At 35.9% G+C, this 17,313-nt stretch overlaps 1 protein-coding gene across 1 annotated transcript in view; it reads right to left on the bottom strand.

Moving 5' to 3' along the window:
- The window catches only part of CASS4 (Cas scaffold protein family member 4), a 58,743-nt gene extending 45,494 nt beyond the window's left edge, over nucleotides 1-13,249 (bottom strand). Inside the window, exon 1 of the mRNA XM_044659631.1 lies at nucleotides 13,205-13,249. Within this exon, the coding sequence (XP_044515566.1) occupies nucleotides 13,205-13,249 (45 nt within the window). The remainder of the gene's footprint in view (nucleotides 1-13,204) is intronic.
- Between the last annotated feature and the right edge of the window lie 4,064 nt (nucleotides 13,250-17,313).

The raw sequence follows: 17,313 nt of genomic DNA, 5'->3' as shown, positions 1-17,313 counted from the left end.
CTTCCTTCCTTCCTTCCTTCCTTCCTTCCTTCCTTCCTTCCTTCCTTCCTTCCTTCCTTCCTTCCTTCCTTCCTTCCTTCCTTCCTTCCTTATCTATTGGCTTTACAACTTCTAGACATATATGAAAGCATCTTAATACCTTTTTCAATCAGCTAAATCACTGACTTGGAAAATGGCTTCTAAACAATTTTTTCTCTTTCTTACGTCTTCTTCTGTGACATAGGAGGGGGTGGGGGAGGAGAAGGCTTGGATGTGACATCAGGAAGACCTGAGTTCAAAATCTACCTCAGATAACTATATTCTGTGTGACCAAGAGTAAGATGATTACTCTCTCTGAGACTCAGATTCCTCAGGTAATAAAATGGGGATAATTACGATTGTATGAAATGTATGAAAAATGCAGTATAAATGTTAGTTTTGTTTTTTGTTGTTGTTGTTATATCACCCTTAGGGATAGCCTTTGAAAATAAACTTCTTACCTTCCTCCTTTCTAAGTTATTTCCTCTCCAGTTTCTTGTCATTTCCTCCTTAGTCATCTTGACTCAAAAATTACCATATTATTACAGCAGCTTCTTCCCCATTCTATTATCATTTAGTTCACCCTTCTCCGAAATTTCATTTATCGACTGAGAAAGTCTTGTTTTGTTTTTGAGTGAGAACTCTGAGTGTTTAAGATAGTAACATATTTGGATTATTAAACTTAGAGCAAAGAAATAACTCTCAAGTTCTTTTCAGTATTACAAAAGACCAATAGTACTACTAGCATGAATACTCACTAGTGCATATCATCACAGTCCTGGCCTAGCCAAGTAAATTGAATTTGATTCAATTAAATTTAATTCAATAAACAATTATTAGGCAACTACTATGTGTTGGACATTAGGGATGCAGAGACAGAAAAGAAAAAGCCTGCCCTCAAAGGGCTGACATTCTAATCAGCCTACAATTCTCTATCTTGTTTGTAAAGAATGTCTTGAGATGCTTTTTCAAATTAGGTTGGGTAGGTATTAGGAGTCCAGTAGATTCTCAGTTACTTCATTATTTCCCCATTTCTCTTCAGCATCAGCACTCTCTTTAGCTGTACAGATTGTAACGCTTCAAGTCTTCTCATTCTGTTCAAATCTTGTCTATGTCTTTCTATACATATTATTAGGGATCTACTCAACACAACAGTAGCTTAGTAGCTTCTCTCTCTCTCTCTCTCTCTCTCTCTCTCTCTCTCTCTCTCTCTCATCTTATTATATTTGGAAGATGTCAGTGCAACACTTGGGCTATCTAGTTGTTTTCCTTCATTCTTGTTATATGATGGACGTACTTTCTTTTCAATCATTATTTTCCCTTTTTTCTTAAAAATATTTTTAGTATTCATTTAAACTTTTTTTGACTTCCAAGTTTTCTCCCTCTCTCCCCCCATGAGAAGGCAATCAATATGATTTCACTTATACATGCAAAACATTTTCGTATTAGTCATGTTGCAAAAGAAAAAAAAAAAGGAAAGGGCAACTCCATGATAGAAGCCAAGCCTGGAGATGGGTTCGAATATGGCCTTGGATACTTTCTAGCTGTGTAGCCCTAAGCAAGTCACTTGACCCTCATTGCCTAGACCTTAGAGCAACTCTGCCTGGGAACCTATACTTAGTACCAATTCTAAGGCAGAAGGTAAGATTTTTTTTTAACCAAGAAAAATAAATGGAAAAAAGTATACTTTAATTTTTATTCAGAGTTGTTGAACTCTGAGTTCTCAGTCTGGAGGTAGGTAGTATTTTTTTATTATGAGGTCTTTGGCATTGTCTTGAATCATTATATTAATCAGAGTAGTTAATTAAGACTTTTACAATTAATCATTGTTACCATATTGTTTTTTTTTTTTAACTCTTACCTTCCTCCTTAGAATCAATACTGTGTATTAGTTCCAAGGCAGAAGAGTGGTAAGGGCTAGGCAATGGGGGTTAAGTGACTTGCCCAGGGTCACACAGCTAGGAAGTGTCTGGGGTCAGATTTGAAACCAGGACCTCCCGTCTCTAGGCCTGGATCTCAATCCACTGAGTTACCCAGCTGCCCCCTACCAGATATTGCTACTGTGTACAAGTTTATCCTAGTTTTGCTCATTTTACTTTGCATCAATTCATAGAGGTCTTCCTACTTTTTTTCTGAAACCATCTCTCTTTGCATTTCTTATATTAGAATAGTATTATATCATAATCATATACCAAAACTTGTTTAATTAATGAGTATTCCCTCAGTTTCATCTTTTTTGCCACCACAAAAAGAAAAGGAATAAATATTTTTTATACATATAGGCCTTTTTCCTTTTTCTCTGATATCTTTGGGATACAGACCTGTTATTGGTATTGCTAGGTCAAAAAGGATGCAGTTTTATTATCTTTTGGGGCATCGTTGTAAATTGTTTTCTGTAATGTTGGACCAGTTCACAATCCCATCAACAGTGCATTAGTGTCCCCATTGGTAACACCTTGGTGATACCTTTTATGTCTCTTCATCTTGCCCAGATTGGAAATACAGGGTTACCACTAGACCTGAACTCACTTTTGATGGACATAGGATCTTTGACTTGTTCCATTCTTTCATTTCCAACTTTAGTCAACTCAGTGGTTGCCCCCATAGTCCAGAGATCACCATATTGATGTCAAATGTAGCTGAGACACCTGGTTGGCTTGGCTCACTGCAATTCAGAACTCCTGAGTTTGAGAAATCAGCCAGCCTCAGGCTCCCTGGGCATGAACACCATGCCCATATATATACTATTTCTTAAGTAAATAGATGACTGATATGCAAAGGACAGAAGGAAGCTGCCAACTCTTCCCCTACATTGAGAACTGAGTTAAGGACTCAAATTACTAAAAAAAGGGTCTGCATGTAGGCTGAAAGAAGAACTTCCTAATGGTGGTGGATGTGAAAAAAAGCAATAGTTGATCTGGGAAAGATCTGTGATCTCCAGTGAATTGTAAGCTCAATGAGTCAACAGTGTCATATGACATCCAAGAAATAGAGTAGTTTTAGGATGTATTAAGGGAGGCATATTGTTGAGGGACCAAAGAAGTGATGGTCTCTGTACTCAGTCCTGGACAGATCATACTTCAAATATTATATTTTGTTCTGGGTACCACATTTTAAGAAATTCGTTGACAAACTGAAGAGAGCCCAGGAGTAGACAAATAGGATCGGAGAGGGTTTAAAGTTCATATCATATGAGGATTCAATGAAGGAACTGAGGATGTAAACATCAGACTAAACAGACTAAAGTCTGTATCAGAGGGCACAATGGCAATGTGCAAATTATCTTCAGGCATTTGAAAGGCTACCTCTGGGAGGAAGGATTAGATTTGTTTTAGTTATTCCCAAAGAGCAGAAGTGGGAGCAATGGATAGAAATTGAAAACAAAACAATGATGTAAGGTGGGAAAATAATTTCCCAACAATAAGAACTATTCAAAAAAAGAATGAGCGAACTCAGGAGGTTCCCTTTTAGTCTTTGAGTAAAAACTTGTAGACAACTTGTTGGGTATCTTGTGGAGGAGGTACTTATTCAAGCTGGGATGGATCTAGATGGCCTCTAAGGTACCTTCTAGGTCTGAGATTCTGATTCTGTGTAAAGCAGGTCCTTTCAAGTTTTCTTCCTATAGTGATGGGGATGGGGTTGAACTGTCACAGGTAAGCAAGATGGCTAGCTGGGTTTAAGGGTATGATGGAACCAAGTGAAGCTGACTGGTTCATTTGGAAGTCAAACAAATGACCCTGGTCTCTGCTCAAAGCTCTAATAAATAATTCCAACCCAGAGCTGGCAGACAAAGAAGAAATGGAATAATTTTCAGAATTCCACACCAGGACAACCATGGTTCAGACCAAAGGAGTGGATACACATTAGGGTCAGGTTTGGCCTGGGATTCAGGGAAGTCTTATATTCTGAGACATTTAAGAAACAGGAAGTACTAATGTTACATTTTTTTTTTCCACGAAGAGTTGCAAAGTCTTGACCATTGCCTCCAGTCTCATCTCTGTGACTTCCCCCCCTCATCATAACCCTTCCTCTCAAAACCCTTCCCCTCTATATCAACTTCTGTTCTTCAAGATGTCTTCGAGCTCATTGTTCTCATAGCATGACCATTCACATTTGATCTGCTAAAACCTGAAGTTCTGTTTCCTACATGTAGAACAATGGCTTCAAGACAGAAACAACATCAATATACTCTTTAACCTCTAAGAGTTCTTGTGATCAGTGTTTATTTTCTCTGCAAGCCTTTTCTCTTTCTTTAAAAAGATGATTTGAAAAGTGTTTTCCCTATCACCTTCAGGGCTGCTATCAGTATTTGTAAAATGACAGCAACATGTCTTGTGCACAAATAAAACCTATAAAGCTCATTTCTGAAGGGAGCTATGAAGTCAACATAGTGCCCCTGAAGGAAGGAAGAGAATTGACACCATCTTGACCTCTCTTTACCCTAACCAAATTTGGAATATTCTGAAATCTTATAGATTCTATCTCTTCACTATTTCTCATAACTACCTTCTCCTTTCCCTTCTCACTGTCACTACCCTAGTATAGTCCTATCTTTTATCTTAGAATTGATACTAAGTATTGGTTCCAAGGCAGAAGAGAGGTAAAGGCTAGGCAATTGAGGTTCAGTGATTTGCTCAGGGTCACACAGTTAGGAAGTATCTGAGGCCAAATTTGAACCCAGGTCCTCCTGATTCCAGGCCTGGCTCTCTATCCACTCTACTACCTAGATGCTCTTGGCATAATAATCTCTTAACTCAGTGATAGGCAAACTTTTTAAAGAGGAGGCTAAAGGAAAGGAAATGCTCATCTGTCAGTCTGTTTCTAAGGCAACTCTTTTGAAGTTTCATTGTATTGTATCCTACTCGTTGTATTCGTCAGATTAGGAATAATGTCCAGTGGGGCTAGATAGAACATTTCAGGGGGCCAAATCTGGCCTGCAGGCCGGGGCATAGTTTGCCCATCACTGTCTTAAATGGTTTCTCGACCTCTAAGCATCTCCTTCCTTTAATCCAGAATACACACTACAACTAGTTCAATCTTGCAACCAGACAGTTCTAATTGTGTCACTTTTATGCTCCAAAAACCTTCAATGCTCCCTCAAGAGCTAAAAAATAAAGGCTATCCTCCTTTATAGCATGGCACCAAACTACTTTCCAATGTTAACATCACATTTCTGCCCAGCCTAATCTCTAGTCAAAGAGGTTTACTTGGTCTCCCCTCTGGTCAACCCTTCCTGACCATTCCTCTCCTAACATATTAGCATATTCTGAAATTGATCTTCATGTTTTTTTCATACCATTTTTTACCTTTAGAATACTGTTCTTTTTTTTTTTCACTTCTACATGTTAAAACTCTACTCATCATTTAAGACTCAGTTCTAATTCTCTCTTTCATGAAGACACCCCTGAAGCCTCAGCAGGAAGTAATCTCTGAATTCTCATACTCTTTTGTACCTCTTCTTTGTACTAATATAAAGCTATTATATTCATTTCTGTAAAAGCTTTATTTCTCTCCTCTGTTTTAAGTTCCTTGAAGGTAGGGACCTTCATTCATTTATCTTTGCACTTCCCCCAGTGTCCAAGTTCAGGGCATTACATAGAATATGTGCCTCATAAATGTTGAGTTAACAACAAACACTTGGTTTGTTTTTTCATTGCAAACTTTTGCTTTAGCCTTCTGTAAATTAATGTCTTATCTAGCCCTGCCCAAGGAACACAGAATAGAAATAGAGGACCTACTATGAAGGAAACCATATAGAGAGAAGAAGAAGACACAGATTGCCTACAGTACCAGAAGGGCTGAGATGGAAATTCTCCAGTACACAGATACATGGTTCAGAACATCCTGAGTTCAGCCAGTGTCCAAAAGAGTACAATTCAGGAGCTTGTTAGCAGTGACATCTAAGATAAGGCTTAAATAAAATCTGAGAAAGAGTAGGTTTGAGGATGTGTGTGAGTCTGAAGTAACTTATCAAAGAGGAATTAGCAGATCAAAGACAAGTATCAGACATATGATTTAGAATAAAGTTTAGACTAAATCAGGGTCTTGGTATGAAGTGCCCAGTCATCAAGAAACAGATAAGCTACATTCAGAATCAAAGTCAGAGATTACCAAGTTTGGATAGCCATTGCAATCTACCTCCCCGATTCCAATGATGGTGTGTTGTTCTCCTTTGAGTATTCCTAAACCCTGCCTCTCAGCTCTAGTCAAAGTCAAGACTGTGCTATTAAAAAGGCCTGTGGACATGGCCTCCCTCCATAGGTCTAAACACCATTCTTCTGAGGGGTGATTAAGTACCATAAGGCTATTTGCTTTTTAGTTGGGGTTGTATATAACTATTCAATATGATAAATTATAAGATACTCATCTTAAGACATAAATATTTGTTAGTTCATTTCTGTGGCTGAGAAGGTACATCCTATTCAATAATTTAATGAAAACAAAACAAAACAAGAGAAAAAATACTTCTTAAGTGCCTGCTATATTGAATGTAACTATTCAATATAATAAATTATAAGATACTCATCTTAAGGCATAAATATTTGTTAGGTCATTTCTGTGGCTGAGAAGGTACATCCTATTCAATAGTTCAATGAAAACAAAACAAAACAAGAGGAAAAAATACTTAAGTGCCTACTTTATTGAATATAACTATTAAATATAATAAATTATAAGTTACTCATCTTAAGACATAAATATTTGTTAGGTCATTTCTATGGCTGAGAATGTACATCTTATTTAATAGTTCAATGAAAACAAAATAAAACAAGGGAAAAAATACTTCTTAAGTACGTACTATATATAAGATGCTATGCCATAAGCATACAAGTTTTAAAACTCCTTTAGAAAACTGTCCAGGAGAGCACATAATTATCTTCATATAATGTAGATTGTAGGGGAAACCAAGCATCAAGGGTTTTAATGGAGTGGAGGGAGATGTCCAAGGAATCCTTATTCCTTTGTGAAAGTAGAGCCTTATGTGTTCTGGTGGAGACAATCTACTCATCAATGAAGTATCTTGGTTAGAGCTAAGCTGGCTGAGGAAGAGTACATAATGAGCATAATATGCCTCACTCCTGACTTGATTTTATCAGGCAAGACTAGGAACTAGACATCTGTTCTGTCACCCTTATGGCTCCACTCAGAATCCCTTTAATTCTGATAGTCTCCCTGGGCCAGTTTCCTTTCCTGACCACCACTTCCTGTTCCCATATACTCGTCTATGGCAGTTTTATATATCTGGTGTTTCCCTATCCTACTGTCTACTATTCCATTGCGGAGCTCCTATTCTGCTGTCAGAAAACTGTCCTTCATATTGGACCTGTGTCCTCAACCCTCCTCTCCCTGCCTAAGAAATTTCTTGGTGTATATTTTTAAATTTACTTGTACATGTACATATTGTTTTTCTTAATAGAAGGAAGGCCCCTTGAAGGCAGGAACTAGTTCATGTTTTGCCTTTGTATTTCCAGCACTAGCACAGTGCCTAGTATATAGTATTCATGTAATAAATGCCCTTTGAATTGAATAGACTCAACCTCAGTAGTGGTGGTGGGGATATATCATTCTTTTCTTTTTTGATATTAAAGCATAATAAAAAAAACAGCATGTAGAAGTTATTTGAAGGCAATGACATTCTTTTATCTTTTTTTCCAGTTACAATAAGTTTGGAAAATGTATTTTATGCTTCCAATATAGGAAGTATCTACTCTAATAGAGTTTTTCTTTCTTTATTAATGTGCTCCCTATAATGTTTCCTTCTCTATTTTTGATCTATAATTTCTTCTTCCTCTTTCTGAGGATCCTATCTTGTTTAGCAGTCTTTGCCAGAAGAAAAGATTTTAGTAACCAGTTTCTAAGTCCTCTTTTCTGAGTATCCTTTATGGCTAGGAAGGGACCACATTTTTAAGCAGCTCACCCAAGGGAACAGCTTCACATCTATAAACCACTGTCCACATTTTACAGCCCCACCCCCCACCTCCAAAGAATGTGCAAAGATCTTTTGATGATGTCTGACCATAGGCAGACCAAAAATGAATACCCCTTAGTCCATCTCTATCACAGTGCACCAGTCATCTAATAATTTGCAGCGTCAGGGTGAGCATTCACTTCTAAATAAACACAATGGGGCATATGCAATGTTCCCTAGGCTCTGGCTCATGGCTCCTATCTTGGTACTTACAAAGCTGCTGTCTCATATGACTGCTACTGGTGCAAAAAAGTCCAGGAATCCCTAATTAATGCTCCTGGATTTGCCCTCAGAATGGAGTTTTGATGTGAGTATTCCTTCTAATAAGACATCCAGATTCAATTTTATGGGCATTTTTGCAAAGCCTCCTTGTGCTGTGCCTCTCAATCAGAGGAACACTATGAACTTCACCATCTGGTTCATCTTTAAGATTTCTCTAAATTTCCTCCACTGTCCCTGCCCTCTCCTCCCACCCCCAGGAATACTCTGGTAAATGTTTAAGAACCAGGTCTCTGAAGAAGAAATTTATTCAGAACATACTTTTAAATTTAATTTGCATTATTAAGATCTTCATCACTTCCTTAATTCTAGATAATGAACGAAATAATAAACTGAGCCCTCATTTGTAGCATTTGCAGATTTCCAAGATGTAAATGCTGACACTGACATTTTCTTAAACTTAAAAAAAATTCTTTTCAATTACATGTAGAAATAATTGTTGACAATCGTTTTGTGATTCAGATTCTTTCCCTCCCTCTTTCCTCTCCCTGCTCCCCAGGAGATAAATAGTCTGATATAGATTATATCAGTGTTATCCTGTAATACATATTTTCATATTCCTTATGCTGTGAAAGAAGATACATATTACACATACAAGCAAAAACTCATGAAGGAAATAAAGTAAAAAGTGGAATGGTTTGTTCCACAATCAGACTCTAACAATTTCTTTTTTTGGCTGTGGATAGCATTTTTTTTTTTTATCACAAGTCCCTTGGAGTTATCTTGGAATCTTGCATTGTTGATATAGTTTAGTCTTCTACAGTTGATTATTGTTCAATATTTTTGTTACTATACATACTGTTCTCCTGGTTCTTCTCAATTCACTTTGCATCAGTTCATATAAGTCTTTCCAGGTTTTTCTGAATTCATCCTGTTCATCATTTATGGCACAATAGTATTCTATTATAACCATTTACCACATCTTGTTCAGCCATTTCCCTATTGATGGACGTTCCTTTAGTTTCCAATTCTTTGTCACTTCAAAAAAAAGCTGCTACAAATATTTCTGTACACGTATGTCCTCTTCTCTTTTCTTTGATTTCTTAGGGATACAGACACAATAGTGGTATTGCTGAGTCAAAGAATATGCATAGTTTTATGACCCTTTGGGCATAGTACCATATTGCTCTACAGAATGATTGTATCAGTTCACAGTTCTACCAACAGTGTATTAGCTGATACTGAAAATTTAACAATTGGTTCTTAGGAGCCTGTTTCAGCTGATTCCAGCACACTCTGACCTCCATCCCTTAAAGAAATCCTGGGATGTTAATGTGATATTTTTCTGAAACTCTCTTGCTCATTTTGGCTCTCCCTAAAGGGCCCTTAGCTCTCATAAGCTCTCGGGCTTGTAGAGAAAATAAACGGAAAAGATTTCATTTAAATAGGGCTTAAAAAAGGACTTAGACCTTGGCCCATAATCAAGAATATTCTATATTCCTCTTCCCATCAGAACTATATAGTTCACCCTACTTAGAGAAATTCTTGTATCTCAAGATTGAGAGAGTGTCTTTCCTCCTGGACCTACTCTATATACATAATTCAGAGCTAATAAAAGTCAAGGTTTAGAGTTACCTCTCCTATGTTATGGGTCTATGCTTCATTGTACCATGGTTCTAATCCCTCTTCTGGTCTTCTGATCCTTGATCCTCCACATGCTGTTGTTCTGGTCCTCCTGTCCCCTCCTTCTACAGTTGTTCATTGTCCCCATTTAATGCAAGCTCATCTCTTTTTAGAGGCCATATGCTTGCTATAGTCTTTGTTAAGGGTCTCCCCAGGTCCCCATCTGGTATAAAAACATTTTCCCTTTGAAGGGCCACATGATTGTATCCGTTTTAAGCACAGATCTCTCTCTATTTTAGTCTGTAGCTTGGTTATCTGCATCCCATTTGCTCTTCCTCCAACTCTATACAATATTGCTGTCTTATACTTAAGCAGGTCTTCTCGCAAACCTCTGTCTTCAGTGTCCCCTATGTATGAACAGGGAGGGATCTATCTGATTTCTTGTCACATACCTTTTACACACACACTTGAAAGATCACTACTATTTAGGTAATTGGGGATAGTCATGAGGTGTTTGTATATGATTCGCGTAGATTAGACTTCTACCTACTAAAGCTTATAACAATAAATATAAAGTATTATTTTGTTATTTTTTATATCCATCTTATGTTAGAGTTTGGAATAGTATGTTCATTTCATTGGCAAAACATTTCAAATTCTTAATTAGAACAGATACAAAACTGAAAGTGTGGAAAAGTTAAAAAAAAACATTAGCTATGAACTTCCTTTCTGTAAGTATGAGTAACATCTCTGTAGCTATGACAACTTTTCAGATAGTAATTATTTTGTATTAAGAATCATAAAAGCTGAAGGTTGCAAGGGGCTACTTTATTTTACAGACAGGGAAACAAGCCCACAGAGGGTAGTAAACTATACAAGAATATCTTTATTTTTATTCATAGATTTCCCTTAAAAAGCAATACAGAGGGGTCACTGGGTGACTCAGTGGATTGAGAGCCAGGCCTAGAGATGAGAGGTCCTTCAAATCCAGCCTCAGACATTTCCTAGCTCTGTGACCCTGGGCAAGTCACTTAACCCCCATTGCCTAGCCCTTATTGTTCTTCTGGATTCTAAGACTGAAGGTAAGGTTTAAAAAAACAACAACAATAATACAGAGAAAGAAATATAAATTTCAAAGATCCACCAAAAGATACCTAAGTTATCGAATAAACAGGGAAATGAAAATCAAAAATAACCTAAAGATATCACTTTATGCCTATTTCAATAGCAAAAAATAATCCCCCAAGTTGTACATTAATATTGGCAGGGTTACAGGGAAACTGGTGCTAAAAAAAAGTAATAAAATATGAGTGTGAATGTAGACTATGGTAAACATTGGGAAGAGCAATCTAGTAATATGTTATATGATCCAGTCAATTGATCAAAATTTTAGATGTAGAGATTCCATGGTGAAGCAGCAGAGTAAATACTGTAGCCAGTAAGATCTGCGGTTTAGGCTTGCCTCTGACCTATACGGGTTATCATGCAGGACAAATCTTAATCTCCTCCCCAGCTCCCCCCAACTAATTCTCTAGGACTCTAAGTTGTAGAAATAGAGCAGAGTTAAATTGGTAGAAGGAATTTCCTCATCAGGGAGTTTCTCACATTATTGAAATCACAGGTCTAGCCCCATCTCCCATCTTTAAAAATAGCATAAAAATAAATAATGACTTTTTGATGCAATATATTAGCTTCTTTATATGTAAGAGTAAAAAATTAGAAGTATCCTATTTGTTTAATGTTTATAACTCCTATCTACATATATGTACACATGTTTATGCATTTACACATGAAAAGCAATGTGGTACAATGGATAGAAAGTTAGTCTTAGATCCAAGTCCTATCTCAGCAACAGAGTGGCTTGGCTCCCTGGGAAAGCTACATCATTTCTCAGTGCCTTAGACAACTCTCTAAAATTCAAGAGCTACAGAATGATCATAGATCTACACTGGTGGAGGCACTTTCCTCACCTGGAAGGGTTCCCTATAACAGTAAAATAGGTCCAAGCCTAAACAAACACAAACAAATGTACATACTTGAGAACCAATTGTAGCAGAACTACAGTCTTGGAATGGAACACAGAACAAAAACATTTTTTGTTTGTTCATTTGATTCTAGTTTGTTAAATGTTAAAAGTTTATATATTTTATTTCATTTCATATGTTTTCTTTGACTAATTGTTGCTAAAAGTTTATTAATTTGTAGCTTAATTAATTAATAATTTGTAAATTATTAAATTTATACTAAAAACTAAAAATAAATAAAAGCAGTGTACCAAATCATGAGTCATAGCTTCAAAAGGAAGTTATTGATCAATTATTAAGCATATACTACTATGTACCTAGCACTGGGTTAGGTGTTGTCAGGAATTTTTTTTAAAGTAGAACAATAACAATAGATATCTATCTATCACTTAAAGATTCACAATAAACCTTATGTAGGGTTTTCCAAAAATTGTGGCTTAAAGCTGCACAAAAATTTTTGGAACACCTTATCTCCTTGACCTCATTTTGATCATCACAACATGCCATGAATCAAAGTACTACAAGTCTAATTATCCCCATTTTATAAATGAGGACATCGAGGCCCAGAAAGGTAAAGCAATTTTCCCATAATTATTCACCTGTGTCAAAGAAAGGATTCAAATGTAGGTATTCCAGTTCAGTTTACTTTCATCATCATCATCATCATCATCATCAAAACATGGATGTAGTGCTTACTATATGCCAGGCTATCCCATTACATTTTCCCAACAACTCTTCAAGGTAGGGGCTATTATCCTCCTCATTTTACAGATGAGGAAACTGAGACAAACAGCAGTTAAGTAACTAAATCAGATCATCTCTCCTTGGTCCTACCACTCAAAGAGTTTACAATTTAGAAAGACAAAACCAGCCCTTAAGAAACAGCAAGAAAATGAGTAATTGTTTAATTGTGAAATTCTAAGCGAATTTAGTTTATGATACCTAGGAACACAGTGCTGGGTATAGAGAGAAGCTGAATAAATTCTTGCCAAATGACTGGTGAGTGAGAAATATTATTGTTCATTTTACCCAATATGCAGCCAAATGGGAAGGATTCTTCTAGCCAGTCATTACTTCACATGGATTCTCTGTGGCTGAATCACTGGCAAAGAATTGTATAGCACAGGTGTTCCCCACATTAAATAACAGATGGTTTTAATTAATTAGAAAGAGTTGGTAGCCAAACCATGACTGCCTCCTCCTCTCCCCAGGCTCCACTAGGGTATTTGTGCCTCTTCAGTGGTAAAAAATGAATAATTATACTTAGCCAAATTAGAAGATATGGAGTTCTTGTGGCTTGTTTAGCAAGATTCTTTCCTTTCTTTCCTTCTCCATCTAAAAAACTGGGACTCACCTCTGGAGATCTGTTCATGATGCTGGATCCTTTCAGGACTGTCATGCCAAACAGTGCCTCTTGTAGAATGACAGATAGTCACAGTGGGGTAAGAAGGAGGATGATTAGGCAACACCACTTCTCAAAAGTGTACTTCTAAGGCGTCATCCGACAACACAGGAACGTGATAAAAGGAATCTCTCCAAAGGCAGTATTTCTAGAACTGCTTTTATGTGTAAAATGAGGTAAATACATATGAACTCGTAGATATGATCTCCTGTCACTCTTCACTGGTTTTCAGCTACAAGAAGAGATTGCCTGGATCTGTTTGCTACTCATATATTTGCTTCATAAAACCACACAACAGAGAGAGAAAAAAAAGGCAGCTTGCTGTTTTACAGAAGTTCCTATTTCAGACAACTCAGTGAAGAACACTATAGGCTTTGGATTTTGCATGCCAAAGCTGGATAGGTTCACACTAGGATGAGGTGAATCACTCTTACTTCTCCAAACTTTCTCTATTGAAAAGTTTTTTTTTTTTTTAAAAAGGCTAACTTACAGTTTTTCTACATTTAATATCCTCTTCTGATGTGTTAACAGAGGATTGGATGAGATTATATAAAGTTATTCACCAACATTAAAGCACTTTATGCTACCCCTTTAATGCCTTCCCTCTGTCAATTAGCTCCAGATTATCTTTGTACCTAAGTTGTTTGCATGGTGTTGCACTCATTAGACTATAAACTCCTTGAGAGCAAGGACTGTCCTTTGCCTTTATGCTCAGTGCTTAGCTCAATATCTGGCATGTAATAGGTGCTTAATAAATGCTAGTTGACAAGTGTTAACTATATCATCATCATCATCACCATCAGAGCATGAAGGTGGTCCTGGGTTCTTAAAAGCTATGCCAATGGAATAGTATTGATTCTGGAAGGTCTTACCATACAAGAAAAGTTTTGAATATGGGTTTTGTGTGTTTGATGTCCAAGTTCCAATCCACCTAAATGGAAGAAATTTCATTTTTAGAAGATTAGCCACTATATGATGAATTTTTTGGTCATGGGATTCCAATTCTATAGTGATAGTGATGAAATGGTAGGAAGGGAGCAGAGGGTATTCATAATTGTATAGTTCTTAGACCATCTATGAATGTTAATTTTCAAAAAAATTTGATCTGATATTCAAATAGATCTGTGATCTCATCAATATAAATGTTTTCTCCAATGATACAGATCCAGATCCATGCATATCTGCCTATCTTATGTGACTCTGTTCATATCTTTAGAAAAGGAGAGACAGAAAGAGTCATGCAGAGAGACAGAGAAATATCCAGAGAGAGAAAGTCAGAAAGAGATGCAGAAAATGAGATAGTCAGAGATCAAGCAGAAATAATAAATGCCACTTTTTCAGACCATAATGCAATAAGAATTATAATTAACAAGGGTCCATGGAAAGGCAAATTTAAAATTAATTGGAAACTAAATAATCTAATTCTTCAAAACTTGTGGGTCAAGGAAGAAATAAAAGAAAGAATTACAGACTTCATTAAAGAGAATGACAATGAGGAGACATCATATCAAAACCTGTGGGATACAGCCAAAGAAGTACTTGGGGGAAATTTTATATTGCTGAGTGCCTATACCAGCAAAATAGAGAGGGAGGAAATCAATGAATTGGGCTTGCAACTTGAAAAATTAGAAAAAGAGCAAATTAAAAATCCCCAGATAAAAACTAAATTGGATATCCTAAAAATTAAAGGAGAAATTAATAAAATTGAAAGTAAAAGAACTATTGAACTAATAAGTAAGACTAGGAGTTGGTACTTTGAAAAAAAACAAATAAAATAAAGTACTAGTCAATCAAATAAAAAAAAGAAAGAAGAGAATCAAATTAACTGTATCAAAGATGAAAAAGGTGATCTCACCTCTAATGAAGAGGAAATTAAGGTAATTATTAAGAACTATTTTGTTCAATTATATGGCAATAAATATGACAATCTAGGTGAAATGGGTGAATATTTACAAAAATATAAAATACCTCTATCAACAAAAGAGGAAATAGAATACTTAAATAATTTCATCTCAAAAAAAAAGAAATTCAACAAGCCATCAAGGAAGTTCCTAAGAAAAAAAAACCCCAGGGCCAGATAGATTCACAAGAGAATTCTATCAAACATTTAAAGAACAATTAATCCCAATACTATAGAAATTATTTGACAAAATAGAGTCAGAGACTAAGATAGAAAAAGGAGAGTCAGAAATAAAGATACAGAGAGAAACAGAGAAAAAGACAGAGGCATAGTCAGAGACAGAGAAACAGAGACAAAGACAGAGACAGAGATAGAACATCAAAGAAGAAGAGACAGAGACAGACTGCAAGATAGAGATAGCAGAGAGATAGCCAGAGAGAAATAGAAATAGAGCTACAGAGAAATAAAGAGAAAGAGCCAGAGAAACAGAGAAAAATAAAAAACAAAGAGAGAGATAAAGAGAGGCAGAGACAATGACAGAGATAAAAAAAAGAGAAATAGAGATGTAGAGACAGAGAGAGAGAAATTAGCAGAGTTGGTTTGTCATACACCCACAGGCAAGAGTAACATCATTTCACTGGATAATCTTGCTATGTAGTTCTTAGGTTTAACATAAGTAAACAGACCAAACCATAGCTTATGTACTAACACATGTTGTTGAAGATAGAGACTTTTTAAAAAATATATCTTTATTGACTTGTTTTGTTAGTAAATCACCTAAAGGTCTCTGTATTTCTCCGTATCTTCCCCCAAAGAGCCATACTTCTAACAAAGTTTTTTTTTATGGGAAAAGAAAGAACAAGGGATAAAATCAGCAAAACTAATCAATACTTGAAAAAATTTTGATGTTACTGACAATGTTCCATGTCTATAGATCCCTCTCCCCCATTTCTGTAAAGAAGTCAAAAAGGTGTCTTCTTATATCTCTTCTTTGTGATCATGCTTATTCTTTGTAATTTGTGACATTAATTTTTTATCATTTTCTGGTTGTTATTCTTTATATTTACATTGTTTTAGTCTTTATGGATATTATTTTCTTGACTCTGTACTAGTTCATGAAAATCTTTTCATGCTTTTCCATGTACAACAACTTGTTTAGCCATTCCTTAATCCTTCAGCATCTACTTCAGTTCTAGGTCTTTGCTTCCACAAAAGATGCTATTATAAATATTTGGTATATGTAGAGCATTTATTATTTTTTTTTATCAAAGACTTCCTTGGGGTATATACCTACCAATAGAATCTCTGGGCCAAGGAGTATGGACATTTTCATCACTTTTATTTGCCTGACTCCAAATTGCTTTCCAAAATGGTGACAATAATTCACAGCTCTATCAAAAATGCATTGGTATGGCTATCTTTCCACAACTACTCTGACATTAACTATGAACTATGGAAAGTCTATCAAGTATTTGAAAAAATCTCCATAGAAATTAACATATATCTTAGTACACTGAGACAGCAAAAAAAAGTAGTCAGTGAGCTGAAAATTAAGTTGGAAAATATGATGTGAAATCAAGAAACGAAAAAAGCCAAAAGATTACAGATGACTCAAATGTCTCATAATTATATAGCATGAATACCTCCTAGAGGAAGAAAGCTGTAAGACACTGGATATGAGGATCACCTAGCAAATTTCAAAAAAGTGAAAATGATTATATCTTAACAAACAGCAAATATATGGCCACTAACATTGGCACTATTTCAGAATCAGCTTTCTTATTTCAGTGCATCAACTAGTTGGAGTAAAGGACCAAATCATAATCAAATTTGAACAAAAAATAAAAATAAGAAGACATTGTGTGTGGTTACAATAACCCTAACTGAACCTTTTTGAAGAAGCTGCCATCTCTCCTATTATTTTCATGATAAAGACATTATCTCTATTTCTATTTCTTAGAACTTAATTGATGTGAAATAATAAGTACAATGAGGAAGTGATAAGAACCCAGAAACTGTTTTATCCAATAAACATTTTATTTTATTGCCAAGTGCAGACATAAGACAGCCAAGATTAAAATTGTCTTGGCATACAAACTTGTTTGCAAAATATTACAGAGGAATTTGGAAAACTGGGTAATATCACTTCAACAAAACAGTG

Source organism: Gracilinanus agilis, chromosome 2, assembly GCF_016433145.1.
Source record: "Gracilinanus agilis isolate LMUSP501 chromosome 2, AgileGrace, whole genome shotgun sequence".
In the NCBI taxonomy this organism is placed as follows: Eukaryota; Metazoa; Chordata; class Mammalia; order Didelphimorphia; family Didelphidae; genus Gracilinanus; species Gracilinanus agilis.
The sequence above is the reverse complement of the archived record's forward strand: the minus strand, read 5'-3'. Positions and strand labels throughout refer to the sequence as shown.